Source organism: Cryptomeria japonica, chromosome 11 (assembly GCF_030272615.1).
Source record: "Cryptomeria japonica chromosome 11, Sugi_1.0, whole genome shotgun sequence".
Lineage (NCBI taxonomy): Eukaryota > Viridiplantae > Streptophyta > Pinopsida > Cupressales > Cupressaceae > Cryptomeria > Cryptomeria japonica.
The window spans coordinates 249,571,046-249,582,774 of NC_081415.1; the positions used below are offsets into that span (position 1 = coordinate 249,571,046).

The 11,729-nt window shown below is 35.5% G+C and overlaps 1 protein-coding gene across 1 annotated transcript; it reads left to right on the plus strand.

Annotated features, from left to right (window-relative positions):
• Positions 1–262: 262 nt before the first annotated feature.
• On the plus strand, positions 263–11,234 carry LOC131069661 (uncharacterized). Its single transcript, XM_058005169.2, has 2 exons — positions 263–593; positions 10,667–11,234. The coding sequence occupies exons 1-2, from the start codon at positions 431–433 to the stop codon at positions 10,840–10,842; spliced, it is 339 nt and encodes a 112-aa protein (XP_057861152.2). The 5' UTR covers positions 263–430; the 3' UTR covers positions 10,843–11,234.
• The last annotated feature ends 495 nt before the right edge of the window (positions 11,235–11,729 follow it).

The following is an 11,729-nucleotide window of genomic DNA, read 5'->3' on the forward strand; positions in this document are numbered from 1 at the left end:
CACATGTTCTAAACATACAATTCAAATCTTTTACATGAAAATTAACATATAATGATTAGCTATTTAGTTGAAAGTTAATTTAAAATAATAATTAATCATAGAATTAGATTAAGTGAATTATGACATACTTGTGACATTGACCTAGGTGAATGCAAAGAAAACCATGGTCCATAATCTAAAAACTTCAAATGTTTCAAGCTGTTGTAAAAGGACACCTCCACAACATTTAAACATAAATGTAACATCACAACTGTTTTCAATATAAAACAAGAGCCCTAAACTTCGAGGGTTTAAACTTTAGGAAGAGAAAACCCTAAGTCCCCTTTCAAAGGCATACTAAAACTTCCTGTTAACGCACTAGAGGTATAGAGTCTTAATATTGAAGAGCAAAGCCAACAGATTGCAAATCAACAGGGTAAGTGCTGTAGGAATGGCGAAATCTATGAGGTCAAAGAGGAAGAGAAGGCTTAGAACACTGAGAAGAGAAATAGCAGAACCATTCTATGACAAGAAGGAGCAGGCGAAGCTTGCCGCTCAGGAGGCTGCCCTCGCTGCTCCCAAGCTTGAGATACCCTTACGCAGATCTCAAATGGGTTTGTACTTCAGTACTTTTCTTTCTTTTCGAATATATATACCCAGATGCCCACCAATAAACCAAAAATCTTTGTAAGCATTCGTTTGTTTGGAGGCTGAGCCATATGATAGAAACTTATATTGGATTCTTATTTTAAGAAATAAAAATTCTATAACCATACTTATTTATTATTTCAAATGCTAGCTTGTTTGTTTTTAATTCTAATTCTAGAAACACCCACCAACTTTGGCAATTCTTCCTGTTTCTTCCCATCTGTTAAACGTTTTTATGTGCTCTTAATCTATTATATCTGTAGCAATACCGGACCTTCTACTATCCACCTCATCTGCGAGTAGTATTGGTTGGCCATGGCGAATTTTTACAAGGACTACAGTGTGTTCATAACTGGGGGTCGGTGATGGATGTGAGCGCCCTAAAAAAATTAGAAGCTGTGCAGGTAGGTTTCTGTGTGCCTTGAGAGAAGCAGGGCCTAACCCAGCTAAGTTTGGTGTGGGGGTAGTGTTTTGTAGTTGGACTTTGCTCCAGATTGTCATTGATTTTGATGCTTTAGTTTGGTGTGTTACTGAAGATTCAGTTATAGGCTGATTAATATAATAGAATCTGTCAAAGTGTAGGGGCCTTAACAATTCTTTCCTTGGAAACTTTTAGAAGAGATCATGGACTGTCTCTAACGCAATATTGGGGTAAGCTTGTATCATATTTTCATGGTTTCTAAGCTTGAGTCATGCTCAAATGGGCCCTGCAATAAATATGTGTCTGCTGGAGCTGTTGGCCAGGAGGTCAATTTGAACCTGAATTATTCTCTTACCCGTGTCCTTACCATTACATTAGAATCCCTTGAATGTTTCTTTTCGGGTTTTATTATTTGTTTTATAGTTAAAAAACTGCCAATTAGTCACAAAATCTGATAGACAAACTGGCCTTCTAGTAACTTGCTTCAAAACTTGCAGCAAAACTGTGGATGATTTTTTGACAGAAGTTGCAAGTGTTTGGTGCTAATTATTTTCCGAAATCTCACATTTTTTGTCAAAAAATTTGCCTGTGCAGTAGTGATTTGATTCATTATGTAATCTGCCTTGTTTAGATTGATTCTTGTCTGAAACAACTAATCACAAATGATTTAACACAAAATGTGACTTGATTCCCTCAAACACTTGCATTTCAGCTTGAATGTTACCTCTTTGATACTCTAATCTTCTCAACAAAGCTCAGCACAGTTCAAACCCAGAAAGCATATTGACTTGTGAAATATAATGACAGATGAAGTTCAAGCAATGTACCACTGATACTCTTCACGGAGGAGAAGTTTAGTATTAGCATTGAGCACAATACCAAGCACTTCATTTTGCTCGAATAATTCAGAGATTTTAACAAAGCTTCTAGAATCTAAGGTGTAAAAGCACCCTGCAAAAGCATAAATGCCCAGGGATTTATATTTATTTCAAAAACATTGACAAGGTAATCAACAAATAGCAATTCACCATATTTCCTGACTTAAGATTTGAAGTACACATCCTCTCAAGAAAAATTGGATGACATTTAATACATTGGTATGACATTTTAACAAGAAATCCAAGAGTATTTAATGGAAATAAGATCATTGAATGACTTAAATTTTTCATACTTGAGCAAAGCATTTACATTTTGTTGATTTGGTCGACTCACATGCATTCTCAATTTAACTCTAATGTAACATATTAAGGGTCTATGATGAATGTGTTATCAATATTATCATATGAATATTTGAAAGTTCTCTATATTTTAAATATTTTCTCCATTTTTTAGTAGCTGTCAGCTTGCCACTCTTTGTTGCCCCCAAAAATGGCCACCAAAAAATCTGTCGTAAACACACGCTCTCATCCTATTTGTCGGTGTCCCAAAAACTTAGTGTAATATGGGTATCTCACTCTTGTGAGTAGGGTCATCTATGTAGTCTGATATAGAAACAGGTTGTGTTCCTTTAAATTGTTTCTGTGCATGACTACTGATATTAATTGACATAATTGCAATAAATTGATATGGGAATGTAACTAGAACTTGCCTTTATGCTAATGATCCATATCATGGGGCCCATAATGGTGATTTTGAGGACAACGCAGTAATGCAACCAGTATGCTACTGAGTTCTATTATAAGTTGCAGGTTAGGTCATATGGTTGGGTACAAGTTCAAGGTTTGGGTCGCTAGTATGAAAATATCTTCCCCAATTTTGGTGCGACTTGGTATGGTTGTATGATATCTATACATATATGTATGTATATAACCATAATTTGCAAAAATAAATAAATTTGGAATCGAGAATGCATTTGATTGTGGTAAAGAACATTGAATTATCAATGTAATATCATATACGTCAAATCAATACAAAATACAATTGATAATCTTCATCTTTCTTTTTATCAAGAGCAATAAAGTCATCACTTGGTTCATTTGAACCACAAGCAATCGTAGTGTCACTCCTACTCACTATATCTTGTATAGTACCTCATCATCCTTCAAAGTGGCTATGGCAATTCATGCAAAAGATGTATCCAAGTTGAAACACTCCAGGGTTACATCCCAATTCTTCATGTCCATTGTTTGCACTTGTTTTCCTTACGTGGCAGGAGGTATAAGTTAGAATGCACATAGACCAAACCTTTTACTTTTTTTGTAGCCAACTAGTTATATTTAACTACATGGATAAAGGAGTATACACTCTTGTTCTGCTTAGTCAAAGAGGAACTTGTAACTTGTTGATATTGATGCTTATGTGGGGTCTCTCTTTCATTGTTATTATCATGGAGTCCATGCTATCATATATTTCTTCCAAACATGACCAATTCATATTAGTAAAATTGATAATGTTCATGATGCGCTTGATAAAACTCAAGTTATAATCTACTTGAGCTTGCCAACCATTGTCTAGGATCAATGATCTGACCTATTAGGTTCTTTATGAATTTGTTTATCTCCACACAATCTAAACGTTGCTAATAACCATGTTGCTGAATGCCTCTTACACCTCCACAAGTTATCTCAAGATGATTGTGTGCAGTGCAAATTGATTCTCAACATCCTAATGTAGTAAAAAAATAACAAATTAAATTTAAAAATGTAGATATTTTAAAATAAATGTTGAAATTTCCTTAAACTAACCTTCAATAATTTCAACAAGGAGAAGATCTCGAGGATGCTTTCTGACATATGATAGTTTTTATTGAACATCTAAATCTCCTCACCCTTAGTGTATGATTCTCTCACCTACTCTATTCTATGCCAATTTTCATTATCACCAAGTTGAGGGAATGGATTCTACATGGTTTCCAAAAAATATGTGTATGTCGCCTTACTCAGTAAGCCTATTGCAATACAATTTTTTAGTGTCCTCTGTTATTAGTGCCCAGTATCTTTATCAACTATATGAGGATTTTGGCAATGAAGTCAACCTTTTCACTTGCCTCTCACCATCAACTACTACCTTTAAAAGCATTTCCTTTGAGACACATTGCAGTGACATTAATGAAATGTTAGTTTTTACAATCTTTCCATCCGTTAGAAATGATGGACACTCTTGTTGTAGTGATTTTCTTATAAAATGTTCTTCTTTTGCTCATAAGGTGGTGCACATCTTCTCATATTCAAGACTTTTGTAATCTAAGGGTGTTTGACTAATTGCTATCATCATTTCTTGCCAATATGTTAATCTCATTAGATTTCTTGACTAATGATAGCATATGTTTATGTTTTGTGTTTATGAAATAGAGGTTTTTGATGCACTTTAGGTTGAATTAGGATTTTACATATCACCTTTATGTAGGCTTTGTATTAAAAAAATCTTTTTTTAGGTGTGGGTCCCTCCTGGGATTGCCCAAGGCATGGCTTAGACCTCTTGGGTACCCTTGGGCTGTGCCTTGGGCGAATCAAAGCTGGACCTAGGGCTAGGGCTTGACCCTGGTTTTGTTTGGGTTGGGTATGGGGACCATTCCAGGAGAACCTAATGTTTTAAGTTGTTTTGAACACGCAGTAAGAAAACACACTGTAAACCATTACACTTTCTAATAAATAGTGAGATTGCAAAGTAATGGTTTTTTGCTTGGTGAGAATGAAAAGCAATGATTCATATGTGCAAAATACTAAAATACAGATATGGAAGCCACAAGATTAAGAATTTAGATTCTCATAATCAGAGAACTAATGGGCAAACACTTTGTTGATTAGCCTTAGTTTCTCTATTCATTTTCCATTCTTAAAGTTGGTTACAACTGTATAGATAATTATAAAATTTCAAGGACAGTTACAAGAAGATGGTTGCGAAAGGTTTTGTTTCTGCAATTGTAATGTAATAGCTAGTCTCCCAAGTAAAAGCTATGTGGGTAGGCATGCTAATGTCGTGTGAGCCTAGAAAGCGTGGTTTGATATGGGGCAAAGGTTTGGCATTGTTCTTGTGATTCGTGGGAGCCTTTTGGTGCTATGTGCTTGTAAAAGAGGAAAATTAAATAAAGTATTGTTTATTAAAGATTAGAAATAAATTCGTAGAAGTTTATTACAGAATCGAAAAGAGGGTAGAAAAAAGAACTTGGTGTTAGATGGAGGAAATCAGTGCTTAGGACATTAACATGTTGCACAGACATTTGCGCATTGTGCTATTGTCCTGGGATACCAGAAAAATTAAGATGCTATTTTGTTCAGGAAAATATGGCTTGCCTGTTCAGAAAAATCAGAACAAGATTACTTGTAACAAGAACAATATGATAACAAGGCAGTGAACTAATTTATTGAAAGAAATTGACAAGAATGATAATAAAATAAAAAGGAAAGAGAGGGAAGATATTACCAAGCTCCCAAGTAGTTGGATATCCTCACCCAAAGAAACTTGTATCTGCAAAGAATGAAAAAAATGGTGGGGTTGTTTGGGGGTTTGCCTTCAGGTCGAACCCTTGCTTTGGTATTTCTACCTCCACAACAACCAAGATAGATAAAAAATAGTGTGCAAGAGTGCTATCCCAAGTGTGAGAGGGAATGATAAGAGTTTTGATGGTGCAAAATAGTGTAACTAGAACGAAAGAAAAAGGGATGCGAGGATCCCAAGGTGGGTGCTCAGGGGCACACCAATAAGAAATGCTACAATAACAAATAGAATGAGATAGACAAGAGAATAGTAATAAACAAGATCATTCTCATTAGTGAGAGCTTGAGGAAGCCAAGGGGACAAGATAACTAAAACAAGATGTTGTATGGGTGTTGTAGAGAGTTGTAGAGCTTGAGAGAGTTGTGTGTGAGCTTAAGAGTGCAAGAGAGAGCTAAGGAGAAAAGATAAAACCGATGAATAAGAGATGGATTCAAAAAGAGGGGAGGCAAGAGGAAGAGGCTGACGAGCCATTTAGAATCGTCTTGGGTGGTTTCCATTGACGTATGACTGGCAAAATGCTTGGAAATGATCACCAAACAAGGAAATGTCTTTGGATCCCCGCATGTCATGCTAGTGTCCAAAGAGTTTGGGCTAAAAAATGACAAGAGTTGAGACACTAGCAAAACACAAAGGTGACACCAAAAACAGAACACATGAAACAAGGCCTTAGCAGCTTGGGAAGGAGAAGGTTAATATAAGGGCTAAAATGAACTTAAGGAAACACTAATGAATGGGCACCAAAGCGAGCACAAAATGAAAATATGGCATGAAATTGCAAGGGTTTGCAAATTTTGATGTTACAGTGCCAACAAATGTGATCCAATGGTGCTGGCACCAAGGTGAGGTGTGTATATTTGTTGGGGTATTTGTAGGTGCTGCCATGGTGTGGCATGCAGCTGCATGGAATAGCTATACTGCTAAGGTGAGCACAGGCTGGCATGGCCTGGCTGAGATCAGTACTCATACAAAATAAGTGACCAATTGCTTTTGCTTTCAAAAGCAGAAAGTGAATGAAGATAAGCCTTTATGCATATATTATAAGGAAACGTTGGCCCTAGGCATGCTATAGAGAAATTCAAATCATATATACTGTGGGGCATTACTTTACCATCCGAAAGATTATCAAGTCTTATATGTTTCTTGTCTCATCAGAATCTGACTGCACATCAAGCAAACAACAAAATTCTGAGTTTGAAGTTCACTAAAAGAAGGGTATATAAATTATTTGGTTTCTACATCGTTATCAAGGCTACTTGAGATGCACACAATATCAGTTTTAGAACTGGGACGAAATGAAGGAGTACCAGTTGAATATGTAAAAGCTGAGATAACCACTGTTGTGTTGTTTGACCTAAATTGAATCCAAGAGGAGAGCAAGTACACTTTTAAAGGCAAGATGATTTTTATAAGAATCACATATATCATTTAAAAATGCAATTCCTATAAAGTCATCATCTTAAAATATAAAAACTTAAAAAATAGTGCTCACCTCTCTACTTTTGGATATATTGCAGACTTTTTTAAGGTGATTATTTTTTAGCAGGGATTATATTGTTTTTCATTAAATCTTCAGATTTAAATCTACGTTACCGGTTCTGGTATGGATTCTGCATTGGTTTGTGGATCTGACAAAATTTTTTGGGGGTTTGTTTTGAGTTTGCCCGTACCAAACACACACATATTTGAAGACTAAAAAGTAAAAACAGGAATTGAGTTTACAATACCACACAGCATGATATAATTAACAAAACCACCATAAACTCTTAATGTCAATTAAAATATAAATGATAAATATTATAAGATATTCATCGTTCAAACTTAAAGTTCAATATTAAAATAATAATATCAAGTTCAACAATCAATTCACAGTGCAGTGTCATAAGGTTTTACGAAAGCATCTACAACAGCATCATCGTTGACATCAGATGATGTAGGAACATTTGAAGAACCAAAAGCAGTACCACTGCTACTCGTGCTAAAAGTGTGCTCACTTTTCAAATTCAAGTGGAACATATTGGAAAGTGGAGGCAACCAAAAGTCTGTCGGCTTTGGCTTCATATCCCACAGCTTCATGGGGGTCTGGGGGTAGTGCGTGTTCCCTATCTTGATATAGGGTGGAGTTGAGGGGTAGAGCCATCACCACCAAGCCCAAATGAAAACCTTCAAAACTACATAGATCTTCATGGTGCACACCATTTTGTAGTTTTTTAATGCAATGATAAAGATGGAAATGTTACAAAAAAAAATTTAAAAATAAAAAAGACAGAAAAATGGATGGATTTGCCTAAGGTTCGCCTGGGTTCCCACGGATCCTGACTTGGTTCATCCAAGGTGAATCCAACACCACTCTCCTGCATCTTGTCCATTTCCTCAAGCGTATAAGACTGGATCATGAACCCAAATCCGGATCCGGCCAGTCTGTAGGTGGATCCAATAACATAGATTTAAATCTCTAAAAATTTCAGATTTCCTGTAATTTCAGATGGCTCTCAATTTCAGTTTAAAGTCAAATTCTGTCCTTAGGATTATCAGTTATATATTCAGCAGTTTGCAGTGATCAGTATTGTCTCAGTTTGAACTTTAGTCTGAAATTCAAGATTTTTGGTCCTGTAGCTTATATCTTCTGCAACAGACGATGACCATATGACTCGCAATAATGAAGAGCTCATCAAAAGTAAGTGTAGACATTTTGTTACATAGTTGTGACTTGTGAGCAATCATGGTGATATAGTTAATCTTCTTTGGGCCCATGAAAGAAAGGTACAGACCTTTTACCGAATGGTTGTAAGCAATCTTGATGTTATATTTACACACTCTGATATTGTAAAATTGTGTTCTCCAGCATGATTTGCCATTGTAAGGTCCTGTTCTTGATTCTGCTGTGTCATTGTCGTATCCTGTCCTTCAGTCTGATTTACCAATGTAAGATCCTTTTGTTTTCTCTTGCCTATACTCCCTTGCAATTGGAAGATCCTGTTCTCGTGTCTACTTTTATTGTATTTCTTAATGACACTTACCGGTAATTTACACAATGCCACATCATTTTATTAATCTCAGCTATATATTCATCATTTTATAATGGATGGTGTCTACTATATTTGCATTAAATGGGTTTTCTGTTGATGTCACCATCCATCGACACCTTTATATCCTTTGGTATTTACTCTTTCTGGCAAATCACCAAATATTTGGGACCTCTAACTTGGGCTTTTAAAAACTTAACATGTAAGATCCTGCTCTTGATTCTGCTGTGTCATTGTCGGATCCTGCCCTTCAGTCTGATTTACCAATGTAAGATCCTTTTGTTTTCTCTTGCCTATACTCCCTTGCAATTGGAAGATCCTGTTCTTGTGTCTACTTTTATTGTAAATCTTAATGACACTTGCCAGTAATTTACACAATGCTACATCATCTTATTATGGATGGTGTCTACTATATTTGCATTTAATGGGTTTTCTGTTGATGTCACCATCCATTGACACCTGCATATCCTTTGGTATTTACTCTTTCTGGCAAATCACCAAATATTTGTAACCTCTAACTTGGGCTTTTAAAAAGTTAACATGTGCTATGTATGGGGCCGAAGTCTAGCTGCAAAGCTTGGGCACTTGCGAATGACAATGACCTGGGTTCAAATGCCCAATTGGAGGTACTGTTGACCTCTCATAAAAAAGAAAGGAAGTAAGTTTGCATGTGCTGCATGCAACATTGTACACTTTATTCTTAGTCTCAGCAAATGCTTATATTAATTAAAAATGATAATAAGCCCCTTGGTATTTAACTGTAGTAAAATATTGTTAGAAATGGATAGACAAAATAAAGGGTGTTTCAGGAGCTACATTGGTTAGAAATATGCAGAAAATTAGGCGTTCTGTTTGCATTCAATATTCTCATAAATAGTGATTTTCATACTCAAAAATTCAAAATTAATAGGCAAAACTTAGTCTGTGCTTATTATATTCAATACATAACCATATGGTAAGGAAATGGAGTGTAGCCTTAGAAAGTTGTCGGTTTGGTGATAGGGTGGAGCTAAAGCATTAATTCTACTTTCTGAAATGTACAGTACTTGAGTCTTGTTATGCCTCAGTTGAGCATGCTTGTAGAGCAGCTTTGTGTAATTTTGGTGCGGCGGGGAGTTGGAGAAATTTCAGAACAATTAAGGTTTAGTTATAGCTATGGGTTTATTTGTGGTTGATTTTGGTATAAACTCCAATACACTGGTTGAGAGCGAAGCATTATTGGAGGAATCAATGATCACAATTCATCCATAATTGTTTGTGCCTAGAAATGATAATGCTCAAATTAGTCTACAGTGATAAATAGATTTTTTTCGTCCTAAAACCTTTCTTGAATCTATGCATCTGAAGATTGCTTAAATTCTTGTAAGCATGCTGTTATCTTGGCTAATTCTGTAATCAATATTTAGTATTTATTAGACATTGGAAAACTATTGGATGGAGGATACCTTTCCTTTTAATGTTGAGATTGATGATTGATTTTTATAATCATTTGATGCACATTTGTGATTAAATCTTGTTATTGTTTACAGTTTTGAATCTTAAATGTCTATTTAACTTGCAAACTGTGGAAGAAGGCTTGGTTATTTAACTTTGTTTTCTCTACTTTCTTCTGCATGTAACGGTTCTTGCCTTGAAGTTTGTTTTTTGTTTTGAGAAGTAGAGAAAGTGAGGAAATGGTTGGATGTAATGAAGATGAAGGAATGGTGGAACATTCGCTACTTTAATTGATGTCCTTAAGAGTTTGTTGCTTTTGTTGATTAATCTTTCTTTTTTTGGGCCAGTTTATTGTATTTCTCCCTTGTCTGGATGTTAAATCCTTTGATGATGTATGTGGTGAATTCTTCTGCTACTCTTTAGACAGCTTTGTTTTTCTCTGAGTAATATTTATTTGGTTACGTATCAAGTTAGGGTCAAGAAATAAGCTCTCGACAATCCTAGATATAATAGATCCTCGGTTATTTAAAAATAAGAATCTTATTAGCATCTAAAACTGCATCTAAAACTTGTGCTTTCCTGTTTTTTTGAACCTTACTTTTTTCTGGTTAATGCAAAAGAAATTGTCAGACTCCGAATGTCTTGTGTGGGCTTACTGTTTCTTCTGCTTTGCTTGGGTTTGTAAAACAAAGAGCACTAATGATAAGTTGGTTTCACAATACAGAAATAGAACCTGCTAATGAAGGAGGAAATGAGAAGGCACCAATGGCCATTGACAGTGGTGACATGAAGAACTCTATCCTTAAACCTGTTGGTGGTATTCAAAAGAAGCGGAAAAACAAATTGGTAGCAAAGCAGCTGCGGAAGAAGAGGCGTAAGAATAAAAAGCACAACTTCTAAGTAAATGTATAGCCTGCATGTTAGCTTTCTGGATGGTGAAGTGTATTTTCTAGTTTTGCTCTAGGATGTTTACTTTAACAGCGCTAGCTGAAGTTTTGTTGATCCTCACCTAGGTCAGGGTGGTGGCCCTGAATGTATTTCTATTCAGCAAGCTAGCTTAGTTTTCCTTGTTTCTTGAGACCAACATTGTTGACCAACATTTCTACCTTCATATTTTATCATTTAGCAATGTAACATGGTTGGGTGTGTGTGATTGTGGCTTTTTGCCATTCTTCTTCATTGCTCTGGTTTCACTCTTAATTGAACTGAGTTCTGAGCAAATGGGCGTCAGTTCATATTTAACCAGTTTTGGAAACAACAATAAATAAATAAGGAGAAATTTATGTTTGGAATATTCTGCTCTGATTTAAAATGTAATAAATGTAAATGCAGATTTTGTCCGGTATAGTTGTACTACAGCTGAATTGCTCACTCTTACAAAATTGTCACACAAATTACATAGCCTAAAACCGTGATGTCATTTAGAGGAGCAAAAATTCCATACGGAAGTCGGCATTCAACTATTTATGCGGTAAAGATAATTTTTTTTCCCTTCGACGTCAATATTTTCGATCATAGAGATGTTTGATGCTCTTTAAAACTATATGGAGACGTTATCTCAAATTATATTTTCCTTTGACGTTAATGTTTTTAGTCCGAGTCATTTAATCTTTAAAACTATATGGAGAGATTTATCTCTTTAAATCACGTTCATTTAACTTTTTAAGGATTTCAAACGGTTTAGTGAGGGTTCTATAAGGGACCTCTACCAAAATGTAAAGCCTTCTCTTTAAATCACGCAGATTTACTTTGATTTTTTAGGGATTTTAAATACAAAGTTGTACTAA